We start from the raw sequence: 25,548 nt of genomic DNA, 5'->3' as shown, positions 1-25,548 counted from the left end.
ATTGATTACGTGGCTTTCAATGCCATTATATATGCTGATGATTAACAGATTTGTATATCTGGCCAGGACCTCTCCAGTAATCTCAGGACTCGTATTTCAAGTCACTTTTTTGGACACCTCACTTAGAAGTTAACATGCCCCAAATCAAACTCTCAATTTCTTGGGGCAATTCCTTCCTGTCCTATGCTCCGTAAATGATTCCTCCTTCCTCCCATTTCTTCAGGCCTTATTAGTGGGAGTCATTCTTAACTCACTCTTCTCTGACATCCCATTGGCAAATCCTATCAACTCTACCTTTGACACATGTTCAGATTCTAATTACTTCTCATCACTTCTACAATTACCACCATAGTCCAAGTTACCATACTCTAGAACTGTATTACTTCAATATTCCCTAAAGTGTACTCTCTGATTCTGCTTTTGCTGTCCTTCCCAGTGCTCTCCTCACAACAGCCAATGTTCCTTTTACAACGCAAATCATGACCTCTTCCTCAAAACCTCCTAATGGATTTGCATCTCAGGGTAAAAAGTCAAAGTCCTTATCACAGTGGCTTGTAATACACTATGTAATCTGACTCCCTGCTTTAACTCTCCCTATAACTTACTCTGCCATAGCCACACTGACCTCCTTACTATGTCTCAGAAATGCCAACCACATTTTTGAAATTGCTGGTACATTTTCCGGGAATGCTCTTCCCACAGATATATATGTAAATCACTAATTTTATCTGCATGTTCAATACTGTATCACCACTATATGAATAAGGCAGTACTTTCTATCTTTAAGGAGGTCTTGTTTTCCCTCCTATAATTTAGAAGTACTAAGTCATCTTGTGGTCTCCAGATTATCCAGTTTAGTTTTATACAGATTAGAATGCTCTACAGGTGCCAATTCAAGATGGCAGCTAGGATGATCTGACCTCAGCTCCTCCTAGGAACACACTGAAACTCACTACAAGTATATATGGAACTACAAGAGAGGGGGAGGGGGAGAAGGGAAGGGGAGGGGGTCGGGGAAAGGGAGGGGAGAGGGAGAGAGAGAATTAATCTACAAATCCTTCACCTTCCACAAAGGAGAAGAAAACCAGAAGGAAACCCAAAAAAGGATGAGACACAATCTCGCCATAAGCCCCACCCCAGTGCTGTGACCAACTATCGGAGGGAACTCAACTCCAAATACCTCCCTGAGGAGCCAAGGGTTCCACCACATGGGGCATCCCAATTTATAAGACCAGCACCTGATAAATGAGCACCCCAAAATATCTGGCTTTGAAAATCAATGGGGTTCATGCCCACGAGAGCCACAGGGCTGTGGCAACCTGAGGAACAATTCTTAAAAAGCCACACATAGACTTACCTTCTGCAGGGTCCCGCGTTGACACAGCCATTGGAACCGCTCCCAGACTTTATGTGAAAGAGCTAGAGACACACTTGCTGTCCTGCGGGGTGTCCGGCGGGGCGGCCTGCGGGGTCTCTGCTCCCGCTCCCCACATAAGAACGCAGGACATGGTGAGGCCAAAAAGGAACATCCATGGAGCCATAGGTAGGGAAGTCATACCACTGTGGTCTCACAGGAGGCTGGGTTTACAAGATGTGCGACCTGCTGTCTGCTTTGCTGCCAACCGACCAACTCTCCTGGATTATCCTTACTCTCCTTCAGTCTCCTCCTTCACTCTCCTCGGCTCCCCTCCGTAGCCGCGGCAGTTATATCAGTGACCAATGGCTTAATGGCTACAGCTGATGGCCAACCAGCCACAGCTGACGGCCATCCACTATCTGAGCCAGCACCTCTCCACATAAGGCCGAGAGCCTGGAAACTGCTTTCTGGGGCTCTGTCCCCACACTTGCTATTATTAAAGCGTTGGTCTGAGAGGCAGAGGCCTGCTGGGATGCTGTTACGGAGGCTGGCAAGTGCCATATTTCTTCTCTCCCTCTGCCTTACTAATGCCAGAGGGGGGCATCTTTTTTCTTTTCCTTGTTTTCCTTCTTTTATTTTTTTTGTCTCTTTTTCAGAGAGTGCCATCTTTTGCACTCCCCCTCTGCTTTGCTCCAGCAAGTGGGCACTGTCGTCGCGCTCTCCAGAGGACCAATATCTCCCAAAGACGAAACTTCAACATGTTTGCTGCCCCAGTTACTATATCTGGTGACCTGTTTTTTTTCTGCTGCCTCTCATGAGACACCCCTAGATCACCTGCCTCTTGGTGCCAGGGGGACTTGCATCCCTGGATCCCATGGTACTGTAACAGTCTGACAGACTGTTTTTGGCAGACTACCACCCACCGAGCACTGCACAGACCACAGACTTAAACAAATCCTCAGTCTTTCTGAGAAAGAGGTCTCTATCCTACCCAAGGAGTCTTGGCCTGAGGAGCAGTCTTCTGGTTTAGCACACTTAAAAGGGCCTAATCTTTGCGTTCTTCTTCTGCTTCTTTCCAGCTTACATCGGTGGCCTGTGGGCCCTACGTTTGCTGTCCCAGAGGAATGCATCTATTGGCAAAAGCTGCTGCCTGAGGGTCTGGATTCCAATCAGCCCGAATCTAGGTGCTGACTGAGATCCTCTCCTCCCCTTTGGGACACTGTCTTGTCTTGGCACACCCTCAGCTACTGGGAGCTAGTAAAAAATAAAAGGGACTACTTGGACAATCACAAAGGTTTGGGAGACAACCAAGAACGAGAGCAGGGTTGAACACGAAGGTGCATGTCTTACACAAGGCCCACTCTTCAAGACTTGCAGAGGCGGCTGTTTTATCTAATGCATAGAAACCAACACAGTCAAGCAAAAATGAGTAACAAAGCAGTATGTTTTAAACAATAAGGTAAAACCCTAGAAGGAAAACATTACTAAAATGCAGATTGGAATTCCCTAAAAGTAAAAGATAACTTGGGAACATACGTTTTTTTGTTTTTTGTTTTTTGTTTTTTTAAAATTTATTTATTAGTTTCAGGTGTACAAGACAAGGTAATACTTAGACGTTCATCATTTATATCCCTCACACTGTGAACCCCCCTCCCCCCATCCACTATCCCTCCGACCTCACACTGAGCCATCACATTATATATATAAAATTATAGTTGGCATTCATTAATGTTTAGCTTCTGGTGTACAATGCCATGATCAGGTATCCACAGTATCCCTGAGGTAGTCTCCCAAATAGGACGCATGTCCATCGGATACCCAACAAAATCTTTACAACATTATTGAATACCTTCCCCAAATTAAGGGAACATAAGTTTTAAAATAAGGAATTTAGTCCCCTCATACATTCGATTTTGACAATGTTTCTTTTATGTTCTTTGTTTATTTTCCATTAAATTAATAAATTAAGCCACTTGGTATTTATTTCCAAATCACTTCTAAAATAACCGAGAATCGTTTTATAATAATGTTTTGAGGAATTAATAAATGAGTGAACATGGTAAGATTTTTTTTTTTTGTCTTACTATGTAGGAGTATAAGATTTTTCCAAAAACTATATTAGCTGGCATAATGTAACGCATGTCTCAGAAGGAAGAGGGCTATAGTGGCTTATTAGTGGGATCAAACACATCTGGTTTGGTGTACTGGTCTTTTTGAAAGAAGTAGCAAAGAAGGGTCTCCAGGAATCAATAGCACATCAGCAGACAGAATTTAGGGAGTGCATTCCTGCAGAGTAGAAAAATGTTACCAATGCCCAGAAGATATATTAATGCATTGAGGATCCAGAATATACTTTATTTTCACTTAATAATAGCCCTAGATGGTTAGTGTGAGATGAGATTTCATGGGACCCATTATATTCAATAGCCAAGATTTTAAAAATATTCTTCCTTTTCATCACTACATCTTTAGAGAAGTGCTTATTCTCTCCTATGGGCTATATTTAATTTCCTAAGTAGAACACTGTGGGGACAGAGGCCCAGAAAGCAATTTCCAGGCTCTCTGCCTCACATAGAAAGGTGCTGGCCCAGGTAGTAAATGGCCATCAACTGTGATTGGATGGCCATCAGCTGTGGCTAGTTGGCAGTCAGCTGTAACCAGTGAGCCATTGGCCACTAATATAACTGCTGTGGCTACGCTAGCAGGAAAAAATAGGGGGGCTAGCAAGAAGATGGTGGCTGAGCCAGCAAGCAGCGGAGTGAGGGTTGCGGATCGTGTGGCTCCTGTTTCCTGTGTCTCCCACCCAGCTGCCAGCAAGAATATAGTGGTGTGACTCCCCTATCTATGGCTCCATGGGTGTTTCTTTTTGGCCTAGCCATATCCTGCGTTCTTATGTGAGGAGTGGGAGCAGAGACCCTGCAGGCCGTCCCACACGACAAACGCATTAAAAAACACCTCACAATCAACCTGTATTGTTGAATACAATATTGTGAACTTTCATCTTTAAGACAATTAGTTTTCAAACCCCAATAAGAGAATAACATTGTATGCCAAGATAACATCCTTTTTTGTTCATCAATGTTAAACAGGTAATTTAAAAACAGGTAATTTTAGAAACTATTTTATGAGAGATATGAAAAAATTGATTAGGCAACAATAGTTTGTCCTTATATTCAAGAGGATTCTGTACTCACACATGCAATCTTTCTAAAGGACATACTCTTTCTATTTTTTGTTTGAATATCTCAAAGAATAAATAAATTGTTCCAATATACTTATATATTCTACTCAAAAAAGTGGTTTGGCTTCACTAAATTATTTTTTGAAGTTAGTTGAAAAGATCAGTTTTTATATATTTTCCGTGTTTGTGGGAAAATAACATATGTTCTTCAATGTTCTATACAGGTACATTAAGATGTGTTTGTTAATTGGGCACATCTGCTCTTATTTTGATGTGTTTTTTTTTCTTTCTCTCATCTATCAATTAATGAGAAAGGTTAACTAAAACCTCTTTCTAAAATGGTGCAGTTTTAATTTCTCTTTGCAGTTTTATCAATTTTTACTTTATATAGTCCTAAGATGGAATAATACTATGTCTTTCATATAAGCTTAGAAATTAGCATAGTAATTAAAAGTGTTATCAATATGTTTTGATCCTCATTTCTTTACAAGAGTGTTTTATATTAAAGTGTAAATACACTTTATTAATATGATTAACCCAGTTACCCTATGGTGGATATTGTCCTGGTCTATATTTTACCTTCATTTTTACTTTAAGCCTTCCTATGTTTTTAGATTAGGTGTTCCTCTTTTGAACAAAATGTATGTAGTCAGTGAAGATATTTTATATGCAATCCCTCAATAGTGATCTTTTTGGTCCATTTACATTTAATATTAGATAACAATGTCGAATTAGTTCTATCGTGTTGTCATAAGCAATATTCCCCCTTTGATATAATCCTTTTCCCCTTTTTCATCTTGTTGAATTGATTGCATTTTACCACCTTGCAATTATTCCCTCTACTGGTTTAGACCAGGGGTCAGCAAACTACAGCCTATGGGCTAACCGCTGACCCCCCCCCCACAGGAGTTTTTGTAAATAAAGTTTTATTGAAATACAGCTACACATATTGTACATATTGTATATGGCTGCTTTCACACTATAGCAGCAGAGTCGCTGTGACAGAAACACAGAGCCTAAAATATTTACTATCATGCCCATTACAGAAAAACTTTGCCAACCCACATAATACACATACTATTTTGTGTTCTGAGGTTCAGTCTAATTTAATCATTGTCATCAAGTAAAATGCAAAACCTAGATTTTAAACCATCTACCTTCCCTCCTACATTTTATAGTTGTACTGTATTTTACTATATTTAACCCAATTTAATGCTATTTAACGTTCTTTTGCTTTTTAAAATAATTATTAGACATTATTTGTCTCTACACTCATGTTTACCACTTCCTTGCTCATAGTTCTGGGGTTTATTTTCTTTCCTCCTGAGGTATAAGATTCAGCAGTGGCTTTGCTGTTGATGGTAAATTTTCTATCAGTTTTATTTTCCTGAGAATGTTTTTTATTTTGCCCTAATTTTTTGAACTAGTTTTGCTGGATACAAAATTCTAAATGATAGTTATTTTTCCTGAGCAATTTGAAGGTAGTAATTACCTGCTGACTGACTTCCAAGTTCAGAAGTCATCTTTGATTGAGAGGTCAGCTTTAGCCCAAAAAATGTCCCTAATTCTCTAGAATACTGATTAAGCAGATTTTAGATCTCCCTTTGGTCCCCATATACTTCGAGTTCTATTAGATTTTCCATCACTTTATATGTCTCAATCCTCCCTTCTGGATAATTTTTTCAGATGTATCTTGCAGCTCACTTTTTTTTTCTCATCAGTGTCATCTAAGCCACTATTTAACACATCCCGTAAAGTTTAAATTAAGTATTATATTCTTTTCCTTCCCAGAGGTTGTAGTGGTTCATTTAAAATATTTCACATTCATGTTTCAGTTCTCTCTTCTTTAAAACACATAAAAATATACTTATTTGTAATATGTATATGTGTGTGTTTCATTCAAGAAAGTATAAAGATATAAAATGTACAACATCTTATTTTCCTTGTGATTCAAGGTAGATAATTATTTTCCCATTTGGGCTTTTTTCTATAGGTACTTGCAGGAAAATAAACACAGTCTAGCTTTTTAAGTAAGTTCTATTTTATTTCACCATGTAGTAGTAACACAGTGAACTGGGAAAAAAATTGTTCAGACCCGATTACACAATCAGTTTAGGTCCTGTTTCCAGACTGATTAAATTTTGAGGCTGATGAGAGTGTTGCATCTCTCATTTTCCCGTCTATAAGTTGAGGCTATCGTGCCATCTTTCCCCATTGTGTATATACATTGACCTTGAGGCTAACTAGATTTGAGGTTAGGTGCCGCTATCCAATTGAAACTAATATGCAAAGGTTAAGATGCATGAAGTTTCTAAAATTTCTTTGTCGTTTTTAAAGGCCATATCTAATCTGGTTTCTCCTGTCCTTAAAATCCCCATCTTTCACACAGCCTTTAACAAATATTACAACAGACTTTGAAATAATTTTTGCAGAACGTTTGTTCTTTTTACATTATAAATTTAGATATAGAGTCACTTTTCTGCCTAAATAAAAGTAAATACTGGCAGTGACTGTTACTTTTCCTACTTTCTCTTCAATTATGATCTTAACCTAACTTGATAAAATACAGATGTAGAGATATATATTTAGCAATGTACATGCTTTATCAGGAAAGGCATCTTCACTTTTAACTTTAAAAGTTCCAGTCCAAAGAAAAAGCCAAGAGAATATATAGAAAAGGAGGTAATCTGAGATGGAAATTGGATGATAGATTGAGCACTTGACTGAATGGTTATGAGACAGTGACTTGTGTTTGTGTTCTTCTGCCTTGAATGGAGTTGCAGCATGATCTAATTATTCATTGTAAATGTCTTGGGAGATGATATTTTCCAGACTGTATAGTAGCCAGTAGACTCTGGCTCCAATTCTATGATGGTAATACAGGGATTATAAAATGACAGTTCTTTATTTGAGAAAAAAGTTAATTTTGGATTTTCTTTCTTGTGTTTCCTTATTTCTTTAGTTCAATGTAGAGATTTATTTATGCCTTAGTTTTAAAGAATTTGAATATTAGTGTTTTATACCCTTCTATTTTCAACAAAGATTAGGGCCATGTTACAAAACAAAAATACATATAACGCAGAAAAATTAAAAACAAACACACAACAAACAAGTCAACACATAACTAGCAAAAAAGACCTGAGTAGATTGGATCCTATTAAAATAGGCTAAGTTATTATGATTTCTGGTAATAGCTTGAGTACAATTAAAGTAATAGTTTATTTGAGAATAATGTGACTGGACGTGTGTGTGTGTGTGTGCGTGTGTGTGTGTGTGTGTGTGTATAGAGGGTGCCAAAAAAATGTATGCACATTTTAAGAAAGAAAAACCTGTATTAAAATTATAACTTAATATATCCCAATAACAAAAAATGAATACAAGTCACGTTTGACTTCTGCAATTACAAGAGGTGCTCAAAGTGGTCATTATCAGCGTAATTTTAATACAGTGTTTTCCTTTCTTAAAATGCGTTTACATTTTTTTTGGTACCCTCTGTGTGTGTGTGTGTAATTTATGAAAATATTGATGCCGATAATCTTTCTTCTTAAGTGAAAGAACAAAGGAGGCATTTTTCCATTATAATCTTTTTTTTTGCTACTTAAAAAATATCTTTGTTCTTTAAACAGATTAACAAAATACGTATTTCACGGATTTTTGATTTGTCCATTAATAGTGAGTTACTTATTAACAACACAAAAACTAGTTTTGACAAAAACAACACAAAGAATCATGAAATACACAAGCTTTTTATACCTGATATCCTTATAGTCTCAATTTATGACGTACTTACATTTTGTATCCCTCTTAAATAAAGAGTCAAATCAAGAAGCACAATAGAAACTAGCATCACAAGTTTAATATATTTTAAAATATAGAAATATATTTAAACAGCACATTTAAAGATAATATAATAGACTTCTGTTTCTTATTCTTACAATGGTACACCATTAATTCAAAATATATTACTTAATGTAACCCCCAATATAGTTATTATCAATTTTTTAAGATAAACTGTATTTTAAAACAACATTGCAATACACCTGAATTACAAACAAACCCATAACATTTTTTGAACTATTTCTTATATGTTTTATTTGAAAGATCCAAAAGGAGGATTAATAAATGGTGCTTCATGAATATTTTTAGATGAACTATAAATAGGCCTAACCGTGGAGCCACCATAAATAGCAAGTTATCCATCTAAATGTCATTCTTCAAGAAATCAATGTGTGTTAAAGAAAAGCCTTAGAAGGCAGAGAGAGAAACAGAGAAAGAAAATAAATTAATTTCAGAGGGAAGAACACACATGCACATATACACAACAGAACTTTCCCATTTGGAATTATTTGTGCTTGGAGGAGGGTTTACAAAATCCCCTTACAAAATAAGGTTTTCATTGAGCTCAGTCTCAAAGATATGAAAAATGGATTTCAGCTGTTCTTTCGAAATGGCAATTCTGTCAAAGCCATTCTGGGATTTTTGGTAATTTCCTCCAGTTTAGTTTCAGTGCTTTTACCCTAAATAAAATCCCTTGCATCACATCAATCAGCAGACTCAGTTATAAAGGAGAGCTAAAGAAAATGGCTCTGTCGGCATCTTTGCTCCGCTATATTTTATGCATGCATTGACTCTTGTCTGTGGGGAGGGAAGTAGAGCACATGTAAATGTTTTTTTTATTTTGAACTACTTTTAAATCAGGAAAAAAAAACTGCAGCAGTAGTGTTCTAGATAATAGGCAGACATGATTTATTTGAGGTAAGAAGGTTGTACTACAATTTTTAGTGTTAACTTGGAAAGTTATGGACATAGGCTCAAGCCTGTCTCCACAGAATTCCTGACGCTTTGAGCTTTGCAAAATCTACACTCCACAAGCCAAGAAGGAACATGCTCCTACAGTTACACCAATTCTGTTAAAGCAAACAGTTAGAACAATTATGTGCAATCTTGCAGATTCTATGTTCTGCCTACCGTTTATTTATTCAAATCCAGTTCAACATTTCACTTTATCTAATGAAGCAGAAACTTGAAAAGAAAAATTGTGTTTATCCAAGCATTTTTGTTTGGGTTGTTACTTTTTTTTAAGTTTTATTTCTAAATAAATATCCTATCATGGTTTTCATTGGCACAACAGAACCAAATGCATTCAATTTCCTTCAACAATATTTAATAGTCAAAGGAGTTCAGTTGAATTTCAGAAAATTATATGAGAAAATTGTATTCAGAACAAAGTGTTGAAATGGAATTGAATTGAACTTAGCCTATCCCACGGAAAGTTAGACTGGGCAATCTGTCGTATAATGTAATGAACTATAAAATAGATTTGATTGACAAGGCATCCACAAAGGAGAATATATACCCTTAAATAAATAAAAGCGGCTATATACATGACATTGTACATAGGTAGAGAGATGAAATGAGCCAGACTAATTTACGAAATTCTCCTTTTGTCGGAAAGTATACTTTTTATTGTAGTCATAAACCTTAATACAGATCTTTTTCTCATTGCCATTATTATTTACTATTAGTGGCAGCCACATGAACGCACTACCATATTTCTGTATTTTTTCAAAATGACATTGGAGCTATCATCAAAGTACAGCACAGAGATGGCATTCAATTTGGTTGGAGCACAACAAGGTTTTGGTACGTGGTCAGGAAACATCAGATGAACCTGGAAAAGAAAAAATAAATGTTTTGTTTCTTTAAGAAATAAGGTAGACACTTTATCTGCAGCTTTAAAATAATATGCTTGTTTTACCCTCACAGTCAGGTGCACCCTTAAGCTGACAGCCATTCTGCTCTTTATGTTCAATGGCTGGAGTAGTGTGAGGGGCTGCTAGTGAAGGATGTATTATTCAGCATTAACATCTGGAATCAAACCATCAGTTCTAATTATGTGCTTAGGCCTTGAAAAATGTAAGGAAAATCCCCTCTATGGAATATTCAATGGAAATTTTCCTGGGGGAAAGAAATGGCAACTAACACTGAGTTGCCGTGGGTTAAAAAGACTCCTATTTACTTCATGAGAAATACAGAAGTTATAAATGCAAATCAATAAAGCCACACAATCAGACTATAGAAAGATTTGGATCTAAGAATTATTTTTAAAAAGGATAATTATACAATAAGTCATAAAAGTCATGCCAACTCTTAATTTTCTATGGTAAAGGAAGCTTAAAAATCACAGCAAAATAAGCTCCAGTTATAATCCAACACTTGCTTTAAAGCAATAATTTCAACTCTTCTCCACAGAATTTTTTAGCACATGGACTAGAGTTTAATATCCTTTCTTTTTCTCCCCTAGACAAGCACCAAAAAGCAGGCTCAGCTAAATCAGAAGTAAAGAATCTAGATATTTCACAAATTGAATATCTACCAAAAAACCTAAAAAGGTGGCTGTACCTGGAAAGTGAAATGCTGAAGTAAAGTGTTTATTCCCATTGTGATCAGGCTGGCAGTCTGCCTATGATTTGCAATAATTGAGCCCTGAGCCAGAACGTGGTTCCCCCTTTCCCACCCACCTACCATAGTCTGTCCCCCGGAGGAGTTTATGGGAAGTCCCATTGATGAGTCCTAAGGGATCTACAAAAACTGAATATAGCCTCTTGGAGTTTGGCTGCACAATGTCCTGGCTGAAATGATACAAGAGCCCTGCATGTGAACAGAAACAGCAGGAAAAATGAGGTGCTCTGACATGAACTTGAAATTTCCTAAGACCCCACAAAACCAAAAGTTGGATAGTTTCTAAAAATTTTCAGATGCAGCTTATGTCCCTCATCAGTTTTATCTTCCATAAACCACACATACATGATTGATAACCCCATTTCAATGGCCTTGGCTGCCTCACGAAGCAATTACTCTGGGAAAAAAAACGGGGGGGGGGGTTGTTCTTGAAGGGTTTCTCAAACATATTAGTCACAAACATGCTTTCCTTTAACAACAAACATGCCTGTCTTCTTGTTTCATGTCCTTCACAGAACAAATGTAGAGCATGCACAATTCCAGGGGAAAAAAAATCAAATTTCCCATGGATGCTTCAAGTTGTGTGATGACTTATGTCCCACATCCCAAGATAGTGATGCAGAGCAAGGTCTTGTTCCAAGTGCGTGTTAGATTTGTTTTTAATGTTCATTTTTTGATACTGCCTTATAGACTACAATTCTAAAAGCTGATTATATATTTATAAGAAAGTAATTATATATTTATAAGAAAATAGAAGAAAAAGAAAATTGAGAGAAAGAGGTAGTATTTGACAGAACTTTTCCAACAATGAAGCAAGCATTGCTTAGCCTGAAGGAAACTTTGGTACCTTAGATACATATCTCAGGAAGCAAACGTCTATTTTCTGAGTCATTGAAATGACAGTAAAAAGAAGCAAAGAATTTTCTGAGAAATTAAGCGGCATTTTTCTATAAGCTAATAGTGGCTGTTCGTCTCTTATCCTACAGAAAGACAGTGATCATAGCTGTCCCTTTAAAGCATGAAACAGCAGCATTCCTCTCTATGTGATCAGCATTCTGTCAACCTGAATTCTCATAGACCTGGAGAGAAGGCTAGACTTTAGGCTAGAGATTGTTTTTCTTTTACCAGTGGAAGTTGGAATATAGCACACCCATCCTTGCAGAGCATACTGGCTGCCAATCTCCCAGTAATGAGATCCTGTATCAAGAAGTACTTATCTTTACCAATAGCAAAGATGAAGGCATATCAAACCTTAAAATTTTCCCAAGAATTTACTCTATACTTTGTATATGGCACAGAAGTAGGAAATCTCATTGGTCAAGACTCAAAAACAGAATAAGATTTATAAATGACTACCTTTCAAAATACATATGTGTTTTATCTCGCCATGTCTCTGACACCAAGGTGATTTCCAAAGTTTCTGACAATGCCCCATGCTCTGGTTGTCATAGATGTTTGTTTCGTGCTAGCTATTCTGAGATACCTATGAAGTCAGTGAGGATGCCGGCAAAACCAAAGTCATTCAAGAATTTAATCTCTCTCTCTCTCTCTCTCTCTCTCTCTCTCTCTCTCTCTCTCCATATAGATACATGGAGAATTATGTAGATATAAATATAGATATATATTATTCTTTACTCAGAAGGAAACAGATACTCTTTCCATCAGCTTTAAATCAGTTGTGAAAACATGTAAACTTCTGAAGATTCAGCTCCTCACAAATTCTAATAGTTACTATTTCTTTTTCTATTTTTCTTTTTCTTTCTTTCTTTCTTTTTTTTCTTTTCTTTTTTTTTTTTTTTTTGGTCATAAACAAGCCTTGCTTTCAAAGACAGGTTTTTCTTTCTTTCTTTTTTTTTTTTTTTCTCTCTAATAGGTACTGTTCTCTTACTGCCATCTATCAAATAACTTCATTCCCATTATTAAGTCTGGAGTCTAAAATAATGTGTTCTCTTCCTTCTCTCCTAATTACATGTAATTAACATTTTCATATTAACCCAAACATTAATTTGGAACTATATCACATAATCCTTTGCACCTTCTAGGAGCCTCTAGCTTACTCTTCCAGAGGTTGTCCCTTTCTCACATCAATAAGGCACACACTATGGCAGGTACATCAGACTCTCAAGAGGTTTCATGAGCTCATTAAATACAGTACAACCATTTAGAGACCATGAAATCAACATTTAATTATCATTTTCATAAAAACAAGCCTAGGTTATTACACAATAAATCACTTCTAAATTCTTGAATGTGGATGGGAAAACATGAAGATTAATTTCCATTGTAAAGATTATGAAAAAAAGGTATCAAGAAATAGAAATGAGTCTTCTACTTATATTCTACACTGAAGAGCTGTCATAATGCCACAATGTGTTATGGAACATTCTTAAATCATTAGAATAAGCCCTCAGATGAAATGCAGTACAGTTATTGTTCAATGATTTTGCAACGATTACTAATGTATTGCTAGATTAGAAATAGCTGCTGGAAATTTGCATAGTGAAGAAATCAGGGTAGAATGACCACATTGTGTGATTGCTATAATGTTCCTAGATGAATCTTTCCCCATTCTGGAATCAGAATTATTTCTTAAACCAGCCTGAATTTCCTGAATGTACCCGTAATTTGTTACTTGGGCTCTGAAAAATACCAAAGGAGTTTGAGAAGAGAAGATAATGCCTTGAACTATGCTTTCCTTTAAAATGACTTTATATGATTCTTGCATCATAAACCATTTCCAATCCTACAGAAACAGAGCATACCAGAGTTTGAACTATGGCATGGTTGGTGGCATTCATATGGGCATTGAGTGGAAAAGAACATTCTCCATCACAATAAAATGCAGCATATCCTTCTGGTGCTATAATCCAGTCCTAAAATACACACAAAAAAAGAAGAAGAAGAAGAAAAAAAAAGGTAATATCACCAAAAAATAAATTTTAAATATACTTAAATATATTTAATCTGGTTAGGTTTCTTTCTCTTCTTGGGCCAACAATTGCTCTAATAGGATAGCCTCTCCGAAGCCCTTAATTTATTTTTAAGTTGAAGTCTACAACAAAAGTATAAATATTTTCATAAGAAATTGTCCTCTGTAATTTCTCCCAAGAGGTTGTTATGTACAATATTCATAGTATGCATTAATCCATGCATTCATGAATAAAATCATAATAATGAAATAGCATTCTAAATATCGTTTAAACAGGAAATGATGAACTTGGAAAAGTTCAAGTGAACCAGGAAAAAAAAAAAGAATAAACTTCAGATAAACCTCCTTCCTTCTTAATAACTCATTCCTGGTTTTAGAAGCTTGACAACCTCCAAAACCTTTAATATTTATTCTTTGTGCTATTTTTCTTTTCATTCATGCATTAACTTTAGTCTTGTTAGAAGAAATGTATTGGAGCAAATTCCTGAAAACTGTTCATGAAAAATTTTAGGAAGCTAAAAAATTGGCACATGTAATGGTTGCCCTCATTTCTTCCCAAACAGGTAAAACTTAGCCCAAATGTAAAATTATTTAATGATTCATGTTGAAGGTTTAATCATGAATTTGAAAATGTTTATTTTAATACTACTTTTGAAAAATTAATACTAAATGAATATTAATATTTATTTGAAAAATTAGCATTAAAATTAAAAGTGGGGTATTTAAACAACAGCACCTTTTTCATTTTCTAAATATAGGGTCACATTTCTTCTTCAACATAGTTATTTTTTTTTTTTTAATTGGGGAATATTGGAGAATAAGGTGTTTTTCCAGGGCCCATCAACTCCATGTCAAGTCATTGTCCTTCAATCTAGTTGTGGAGGGCACAGCTCATCTCCAAGTCCCATCACTGTTTTCAATCTTAGTTGATGGAGGCTCAGTCCACCATCCCATGCAGGAATTAGACTGGCAACCTTGTTAAGAGCTCACGTTCTAACTGACTGAGCCATCTGGCTGTCCCAACAAAGTTGTTTTTTAACTGTAAAACCTAATAGTTATATTTCAATGATGAATAATAATGGAAAAATTATCCATATGTGGATAATCCGTACACTGAATAGTCACGTTCAAAATAATCAGTTGCTGTATTAGGAGAATTATGGATAAAGATTACCAGTAACTCAGGATTTATCATAAAATAGGAAAGAAGCACCTAAATTGACTGATCATTCTTACCTGCCATCCCAGATCCCGGAAACTCACATAGAGTTCATGCTTCTTACAGGCTTGTTTTTGCTCACTTGTATTATAATCTGAAGATAAAAATAAGATTTTTAAACAAATGGCCCCTTATAGGGTTTACTAATATTTCTTTTGTGAAATAACTGATGAGAAAAAAAAGAGGCTGTATTTGAAGTTGTAAAATATGAGTTTGAATCTTAACGCTAGAGCAACTTACTAACCATGTGTACTTCAGGCAAATCACTTGGCCTGAGTTTCTTATTCTATAAAACATAGACAATACCATTTACCTTTTGGGATTCTAAAAATGATTTTGTTAGACCCACCCCCCCCCGACATGATGATGCGCAACCTGATGACTGCCACTCATTAATACTAGCTGCTCAATGAATGCTCATTCATGAAGTTGTGCACATTATAATGGCATTTAGTACATTTATATATACTTGTATATATTAAATATTCATATAATATATTTTTAACATCTTCCATGAGCTATACACAAGGAAAGTACCACCTGGGATTATACTGAGTTGATTTTATTTTAATAAATATTTTAAACTCAAGATACCCAAAGCTTACCTCTTGATCATCCTCCCAAAACCTGTTTCACCTGTAGACTTCTCCATTCTTGACTGATGGCAACTTCCTAGTTTTATAATTTTTTTTTTTATAAAAAGTCAACAAACAAATAATTTGGAGTCAAAACATACTCTTCTTTTTTGTTTCTCACTCCCACATCCAATCTTTTAAAACATCCCACACATTTTACCTTCATATATGTCCAAATTCCACCCACCCTCTCACTATCTTCATGACTGGTCCTCATCAAAGCCTCCATTAATTCTCTCCTGAGTTATTGCAATATCCTGATTAATATTGTCCCTGTTTCTGCCCTGGCTCCCCTGCAACAAAGTATCTAAGTGGACCTTTTTATAAGTCAATTGAATTATATCACTCCCCAGAAAAAAGTCCCATATCCATGAGAATGAGATATCCTCACATGATTCAGCTCCATTACCTCCCTGACTCATTTCCTACTATTCTTCCTGTCTTTCACGCCATTCTGGCAATGACATCTCGTTGCTATTTCTCACACAGGTCAACTTTCTCCCACCTTAGGGCTTTTACTCTCACTATTCCTTCTCCCTGAACTGCTCTTCCCTTCGATATCTATATAATATCTATATATCTAATACCTACAGCTTGTTCAACTCTTCACTGACTACTCTATCTAAGATTGCTACTCTCACCCCAAACTCCTGTTCTCCCTCCCTTTGCTATGATTTTTTTCCATTTAATTTATCATCTTTACTATGCTATGTCATTTACTCATTCATTATGTACATTGGCTCTTGTCTGTTTCCTCCTTATCTGTTTCCTCCGTTCAATTCTAATTGAATTAGAATTCAACTCCACAAAGGTAAAAACTTTGGTTCTGTTTGCTTCACAGATACATCTCAAGTGTCAAGAAGAGTGCGTGGCACACAGTAGGTACTCAATAAATATTTGAGGCATTAATGAATGAATTTGTGAGTGCTCTACAAAAGATTTGAAGCAAAGGAAATACATTATTTCCATTACATATTTTGCACTATAACTGAAAACCCATAACCTTTTATAATTGTTTAAAAGATGTATGGCTAAAGAGAGAGCCCCAATCTTGAGTTTGGAATAAAATAAAATACCAAAGAAACATAGAACTTTAAAGAAAATATATCTATATCATTTTATTTGAAGTTTTTTTTTCCACACTTTATACTAATATTTTAAAAGCTAATCCATTTTGATTATTTCCAATACAAAACATGAAAGAGAGAAACATTAAGTGTAAGGGAGTCAGCAAAATAATTTATTTTCAAAGAAGTTTTTCTTCTAGAAATAAATGTTACATTAACTCTGACAGTCCTCTCTGGAAAATCAATGTAGCAGTTTATTATGCAGAACAGTCTATCTTAAGGTGTCACCTTCCAGATTAATTATCCTCAACCTCTAATGAAAATGTAGACACATCAGAAATCCAAGGACCCTGTCTTAGTGGGCCCTGTCATCTGCCTTTCACAGTTACTTCAAATAACTATTTATTTAATGTATGTCTACAAAATAATAAATGACTACATCTTGACCTCAGACACATTTTTCCTTCTAAATCAGAGTTATTCCTACTGTGCAATTCCCTTCATTGAAACAAATGTGCTAATAATGACAGAAGATGGAGAAAGGAGAATGTATTTGAAACTCAGCACTCTCATTCTTTGGGTAAACTTATCCCTCTATCCCTATCAAACAAAGGCTAACTTTGTTTATGCAGTGGACAAGCATACTGTAACACTAAATGTAATAACATGAAATGGATAATTTCCCTGTATCATTTTAAGGGAAAAGGAAAAATTGATTATGGTATTAATTTGATTGAATAAACTCCTTGATGTTTAGAATTTTAAAAAGAATTTTAAAATTAAAATTTTAAAAGAATTTTAAAAGCTATGCATTAAACCAGGGGTCAGGGAATTTTTTCTTTAAAAAGACAGATAGTAAATATTTTAGGCTATGGGGCTACCTTGTAACAATTCAACTTTGCCACTATAGCATGTAAGCAGGCATAGACACTATGTAAATGAATGAATGTCTTTATATTCCAATAAAACTTTATTTACGGATACTGAAATTTGAATTTTATATGATTTTTAAATGAAACAAATATTATTCTTCTTTTGAGTCTTTTTCAAACATTTAAAAATACAAAACAACAAAAACAAAGACAAAAACCAACATTCTCAGCAATTGAGCCAAACAAAAAGAAGCAATGGGCTGAATTTGGCTCTCGGGCCTTACTTTGCCAACTTCTGCATTAGATAATAAGGGGAATATTATTCTTTTCTCCTTGTCTTAATTTAAAACACTGAATATGAATAAAGACATTATAGCCAATAACACACAAAAGTATATGTGAAAAGCCATAAACTATGTATATAGTTATTTTAATTCCTTGTTTATAAAAAAAGAAAGTAAAACTTAAAAGTCAAAATATACCTGTTCCATGTATGCAGATTTTCATGCAAACTAAGTGATGTATATAATGTAACATCACATAAAGGTAACGAGCAATGAAATTTATAACAGAATTTGGTTCCAAGAGTCTGATTTCATAGAGCACTAGGACCATATGCTTATTCTGTCAGAAATAAAAATTAATGGATACTGAGTAGAGTAAATGTTATACCCAAATCAGCAACGTCTGAAGTTAGGTTTTCTATAAATGGTTGGCTGAATAAGCTGTGGGAGGAAGGGAGGGCAAATTAAATTTATATCTTTAAAAAATATTGATTGGCAGCGATTCAGATATTAAAATGTAATGGACATAATGCTACTGTTGATGAACCTGCCCACAAATGAAGAGTCATGCCAGAAATTACCAAAACGTTCTGGTGACACAGCTAATACTAGAAAAGTTGCTAACATTTCTCACCCACGTTGTAGGTATCACAAATACAACATTTCTCTCTTTTTGTTTCTTAATAGTAATACTATTTGGAAACCAGTACCAATATGTTGAAAGTATTGTAAAATATGCCAATTCTTTATGGTCAATTTCTGAAAAGACTGCAAATTCAGTTTTATTTTTCTTAGTATGATTTTTTAAATTATTTTGTCTTAGGAAAAATATTACCAAAACATTAATATAATAATAATAATAATAATAATAATAATAATAATAATAAAGTATATGGAGGTTAAATGTGGCTAAAATAAATCCTGAGATCTATATGGGGCTTCAATGGTCTGTCCACTAGTCCCTGACAAAACAACCAAATAAATAAACATAGGGTGGCCTCGCTCTGAAGGACACAAAAGAAAATCAAGTCCAAAACACTCTACATACTAATGTGGGGTTTTTTTTTCGTTAAAATCTAGCATTAGCTTCTTTAAGGAATTAAATATAGATAAATCTATAAAAGTAAAGAAAAATATGCAAAATATAATTTTTCCATATATATTTAATATTTATTAAATTTATTGGGGTGCCATTGGTTAGTAGACTTATATAGGTTTCAAGGATATACTTCTATAATACATCATCTATATATTGCAGTGTGTGTTCATCAAAAAAGAATTTACTACTTAAGCACATCAACAGCTTAAACAAGCCAAATATGATGAGATGCTGTGTTTCAAAATAAAAGAGAAGATATTAGCATTCCCATGCTTAATTCCCAAAAGGAAAAGGACATAAAGAAAATCAGTACCTACAGTATGAGGATTTTAAGTGTTTTACAGACGATGGACGTGACAAAGGCATGAAGGTACAAGAGCTAAAGAAGCAGAAATGGTGCTACAGACTGTTCAATAATGTAAATCTTGATTTTTGTCTTTGGGGGTAGAGAAAGTCATGATAAACCCAAAACAATAACAATTCTCTCCAAAGATGAGGGATTTTTAAAATGTTATTGTTACTTTAGTTTAATCACCATCTTCCACGTCAGTGAACTCCACACTTGCATTTATGCAAAACCCGGTAAGAATTAGAGTTATTTATTTGTGAAGGGATAACTGTTTGTCTCTGTATGAATGTGTGATGCAAAACAGACACCACGAAAGAATAAGTATCTGGTGTGTTTGCTTAACTCTGCTAGCAAAGCGTTTATGTGGATCATCCAAGCAATATTCTCACCTTAAAGCTCGTTGACATAAAAACCTGTTCACAAACCTGAGCTTCAAATTGCCTGCCAGACATCTCTAAATGTAAGTTTCCCAGGCACCTCCAGCTCACTATATTTACTTCTGACCTCACACTCCTTTGATGCTTACTATTTTGATTAATAGGATCACCAAGTCATCTAAGTAGCCCAAGCCAGAAAATTTAGTTAAGTTTCTTGATTTTCTTTCTTTCTCTCTCATATCTTTTGTTAAATTGATCCATAAAGTTCCAATAAACTGACCCATTTCTACACTAACTAGTTAACTTGTTGGAAGTCCTTTGCACTATTGGTTACCTCATACTTCCTCAACATCTTCTTCTGATAACGTTTTCCTACTATAACACTTTATCCCTGCTCTCCTACATTTCTGACTATGTCTTTTGTCTCTTTCATGGAAGGGCTTTCACTCCTTAGTCTACACTTGAAATGTTGATGGTGCCCCTGGAGGCTCTATCCTTGATGTTTTTCTCTCTGTTTTCTATGGCACTGCCAAGTCCTATGCTTCATCCAATCATTTGGCCTCATAGCTATATCTTTTCCTAGACTTTCCACTTATTTTTTAAATTCCCATCTGCAGAATCATGTTTCATCCAACCCTGGCTGGCCTGATCCCATATGTGTTGGCTTCCACTCCCACTCTCTCCAATCTATAATCTTTATGGTTTGGGGTGTTCAACTATTATTCTAATCATATTTGGGCTTTCAGTTTCTTTCTTTGGCATTCCATCTTCACTTTGATGCCAAGTTTAAATTTTTTTAAATGCATATCTTATTCTGATCCTCTTTTTTCTAATTGACTGTCTGAAGACACCGTAGCTCTCTACCATCACATACCTACTCTTCGTGATGTGGTCCCTGCAAAATTTTCTAGCTGGTATCACACTCGTTTCACATGAGAATACTTGCATACCCAGCCATTTGACTCCGGTGCTTTGCTCTGTACTTGTGCACCTCAGTCTGAAATGGCTCTATCCTCACCTCCATTTCTGAAAAATGTCTATTCTTTCTCATGTAAGTCCCTGATAAAGTCTCTGTGCTATGCGTAGGTGCTGCTTATGTTCTCTGTATTTACTACTCTCACATTACCTTATATCTACTCTAATAGAATTGACCTCTCAATAATTACTAACATGCATGTCTTTCCCATTATGTATGGGAAGCAAGGTTTTTAAGCAACCTTTTTAAGAAGCAAGGTCTTTAGGCAATCCATCTTTTATCAACATATAGTTAATATTGTGCTTGTCACATAATGGGTGTTTATTTAATATTGAATAAATATTATTTTATAATAAATCAAGCCCAGTTGTATTCTTTCTGTGGACTCTCTTTAGACAGAGACAATAACAGACACAATGCAATAATCTATATCAACAAGTCTTTTAATATTACATAATTAATTACTCAGATAGACTGTTCAAATTAGTTAAAGATTCTAAAATCCCTCTGGCTTCTGAGTCTGTAAGGCCAAGTAATCCCTATAAGTCACCACAGATATGGATACTTATTAGAGAGAGAGAAAAAAAATTTCTTATTTTTCTCTGATCTAAGAGTCTGAATTCCTTATGTACCATTTCTGAAAAGCCACACCATATGAAGTCATTTTAAAACAATTATAATGGCTAAAACTATAATACGAATGTGCCACTGTTCTCAGTTCTTTACATATATTAACTCTTACTCCTCACAACCCATGTAATCTTACCCTATGAGGCAGGTACTATTAACATCCCCACTTCATCGGTGAAGAAACAGAGGCAGAGAGAAGTGACACATTTTATCCAAGATTTTACAACTAGTAAGTAGTGGACCCACAATTAAATGATAGAATGAAAGATGATTGACAGATAAGTGTATAGGTAGACGATTAATGATAGCTGGATGGATAGATAGATAGATGATAGATAGATAGATAGATAGATAGATAGATAGATAGATAGATAGATAGATAGATAGATAGATTGATAGATTGATAGATGATAGATAGAGTGAGTGAGCTAGATATTACATGCACCAAAATAATTCTGGTTTTAGGATGGATTTCCAAAATTTTGCATGACTCAGTGTACAGTTATCAGCTTTTAGTGTTAACTACTGTAGAAACCATGAGGATTAGAAACATTCTTATATGTGCAGCCTTGAGGGATTATGGCATTGATTGTGAGAGCCCCAATTTAGAAACAATAAAAATGTCTTCTAAGAGTGCGACAATTAAATAAATCTTATGCAAGTACTATTGAATATATTACAACAATTTGAAAGAATGAAGTCACTAATTTGATATATGGCTGAGACATATTGTTTAAAAATGCATAAAACCAATTATATTATATTCTGAGAAAGGCAAAACTATGAAGACAATAAAAATATAGATGGTTGCTGGGGGAAAGAGGGATGAATAGGCAGAGGACAGAGAATTTTTAGGGCAGTGAAAATACTCCATAAGATATTATAATAATGGCCATAAGTCATTACACATTTGTCTAAACCCACAGAATCTTCAACACTTAAGGTAAAAAACTACAGACTTTGGGTGATCATAATGTGTCAATGTAGGTTCATCCTTTGTAACATGTGTACTCCTCTGGTGAGTGATATTGAAAACGGTGGAGGCTATGCATGAGTGAGTGCAAGAAGCACATGGGAAATCTGTACCTTCCTCTCATTTTTGTTGTGAATCTAAAACTGTTCTAAAATCCAGTCTTTAAAAATACATTTTAAAATATCATTCATGTAGATAAAAACACATAACGAAAATATATTCTCCAAAAGAGAAACATATATGGAAGAAAAAATTTGGAAGTACATGTACCCTGTTAATATCAGTATCAGGGTAACCTATCTAAAAAAGGATTAGGTTATCAAGGATTTGATTATTTTTAAAGACAAAAGTGTATATTAGCTATATAATATAAAACATTCTAAACAAATAATTTCAACTAATTGTTTTTTCCTGGTTTAGATTAATTTGTTTGTCCAAGAGGCGTTACTTTACATCGTATCTATTAAGCAAGAGATAGTGCCTATCAGAGAATAAGTGCAGAATGATTTCATTTTAATGACTTTTTAAAAAACTTGTCCTAAAAAAATCACATGGTTTCAGGCAGGGCTAAAAATAATTGACCTTCAAATGTTTCTAAGCAGTTCTGCAGTGAACCAGGACTTACTATTTGCCCATTCAGTTCTTCCAAATTCTTAATGCTCTATTCTTTTTTTTTTACCTTCATTAAATTTATTGGGGGGACATTGGTTAGCAAAGTTATATAAGTTTCAAGGGCACAATTCTATAATACATCATCTATACACGGAAGGAGAACTAACTCTGGGTGGTGAATACACCATGTAACATATAAATGCTCTAGTCTTTGCAGCACTGATATAGTCCTTAGAACAGTACCTTGTTCTCAGTAGGTTCTTTAAAATTTCACCAACCCAGTACCTTTACATCATAAAGAGTGACTAAACTTAAAATTTAGCCATTGCCTCCATTTTATTCCCCCACTCCCAAATTCAAATAAATAGCCACTGTAACTACATCACTGTAAAACAGGCAATATAACCACATGTGTGCTCAACCTCCTAGGCAAAAAACTAAAGAGGAGCAAAGAAGGACAGTGTCTGCAAAAAATCTGGGAGCAGTGGTTCTATGTATATTTACCTAAAAGAGGAAGTTAGTTTTTCCCATACAGTCAACACATTCATTTATTAAACAAGTATTTTGGGGTTTCCTGTTTTATGCTAGACACCATTCCAAGCTCTTCCATAGAAGAAACCGGAACGCAAGTATGTTTGAAATAGGAAAGAAATGGAGTAAAGGCAGCATTAATGACATGGGTTTTAATTCTCCTGCACTGATCAACACTTTCAACATTTGATGATATGATTTGCAAAAAAAAAATTTTTTTTTAAATTTCAATCAGGCAAACATCTAATACAACTCTCCCCATCCTCCTTTCTTGGCCATGGAGTCTTCATACAGCATTTAAAGCCTAGAGCTATAACAGCGTTTATTATTGACATTTGGATAATTTTTAAATTTCACTGGCATTTCAAGTCTCCTAAGTATTAAATTTTTTGTTGATATTAGCATTCCCTTTCCTTAAACCCCTGTCTTTTAGTCCAAATTCTGAGACTTTTTCCCGTAGGCTTGATTACTACCTATTAAAAGGTTAAGTTTCAGAGACACAAACCAGCTACTTTCTTCCTTCTTATCAAAATATGAACATGCTCCAAAACTATCTATGACATATTTCACAGAAATGGTTACCAATGACAAACTTTTTGAAAGAAAATATTGGTCTATATTAGAATAATTTTGTACTCTAAATGGTGTTAGGAAACTGGTGAAAAGTTATGTGATTTCTGTTCCATCTGTTTTATTCATCTCTTGTTATAGAAGTACATTTGTTACTTGTGGTCAGGAAGAGAAGATAAATAGAGTTCACCAATAGGGAAAAGGACTTTGATGATCTCAGTCTCTGGAACACCTCTACCAGAGTCGTTATGAGCTCCAATAAGTATGCAACTTATGCTTTTCCTTTTGTAATTTCCTCAAAAACTATTTACTATTCTATTCAAGGTTTAACAAACCTTTTACTTAACACAGTCTGCTACATTAAATTAAAAACATTTCAACCAATTTCAGAACCATTCTACATGAAAAGAAAAATATACAACTTTGACAGGCTAGTATTTACAAGGAAGAAAAGGTCTTAGAAAGTTATTTTTCTCCATCTTTCATATTAACCAATTACAATTTTTGCCAAACTAAATATCTTGTGAAGATCTCTATAAAATGGCTTTGAAATAAGGCACTCCTATCATGTTTTACTTTCAAGTGAAAAAGGTGGTTAAACTTATTTGTTGGAAAATTATTTTAAAACAACCCTCTGTACCTACATGTAATTCAGTATAATGTAATCCCATATGGAAATCTTCCCCCTGCTTCTGTTGCTAAATACACCAAATAGATTTCTTTCTAACATGATTCTCCTGGAGCTCATACTTTAGGAAGTTTCCAGTGAATTCCATTTAGTATTTTTGTTGAGAGTCCCAGGTACAAAAATATAAATAAAACAGTTATGTGTTTTTTGTCTTATTTATAGTCATTCTTATCTAAAACTCACACATGTTTGAGTAATAAAAAATGCATTATGATTTGTCAGTTTCAAGTGATTTGGGAAAGAAAATGAAGACTTCAGGAACAATGGCAAACACTGAATGTATTTCTTTGGAAGAGTCAAGCATTCTAATTTGCTGAAAAACAGTATTCAGGGATTATGTCTGTTTTATTCACCAGCTCATCTATTGTGCCTTGCAAGTACTCTGCATGTGGTGGCTATTAACATAGAATAATACATATTTTACAAATGAACAAACATATTACACTGAATTGGAATGTTCTAGGGTAAGTTTTCCCCTCCAAATAGACTTATTTTTTAGAGGTAAAGATAATTTCTTAGAATAAAATAGCCATCATTTTTATCTAAAAACAGCTTATGAAAATCTATTTGCAGCCTGGACTAAACAAGGTAGTTATTGGCATACATAATATAATTAAGTAACATCAAATTCACATATCAACTGTACTTTTATTTCCTTTCAAACCAATTAATGAATTAAATTGCAAGCTGATTGGGATCAATTGTGCATTTTTAATATTGTTAGATTTTATATATAT

General features: G+C 34.8%; 1 protein-coding gene across 1 annotated transcript in view; it reads right to left on the bottom strand.

Annotated features, from left to right (window-relative positions):
• Positions 1 to 8,269: 8,269 nt before the first annotated feature.
• Positions 8,270 to 25,548, bottom strand: part of BMP5 (bone morphogenetic protein 5) — a 114,628-nt gene continuing 97,349 nt past the window's right edge. Inside the window, exons 5-7 of the mRNA XM_081033287.1 lie at positions 15,166 to 15,242; positions 13,763 to 13,873; positions 8,270 to 10,209 (exon numbers count right to left, since the gene is read on the bottom strand). Of these exons, the coding sequence (XP_080889413.1) occupies positions 10,060 to 10,209; positions 13,763 to 13,873; positions 15,166 to 15,242 (338 nt within the window). The 3' untranslated portion in view covers positions 8,270 to 10,059. The remainder of the gene's footprint in view (positions 10,210 to 13,762; positions 13,874 to 15,165; positions 15,243 to 25,548) is intronic.

This window comes from Rhinolophus hipposideros (assembly GCF_964194185.1).
Source record: "Rhinolophus hipposideros genome assembly, chromosome: 3".
Classification (NCBI taxonomy): Eukaryota; Metazoa; Chordata; class Mammalia; order Chiroptera; family Rhinolophidae; genus Rhinolophus; species Rhinolophus hipposideros.
The sequence above is the reverse complement of the archived record's forward strand: the minus strand, read 5'-3'. Positions and strand labels throughout refer to the sequence as shown.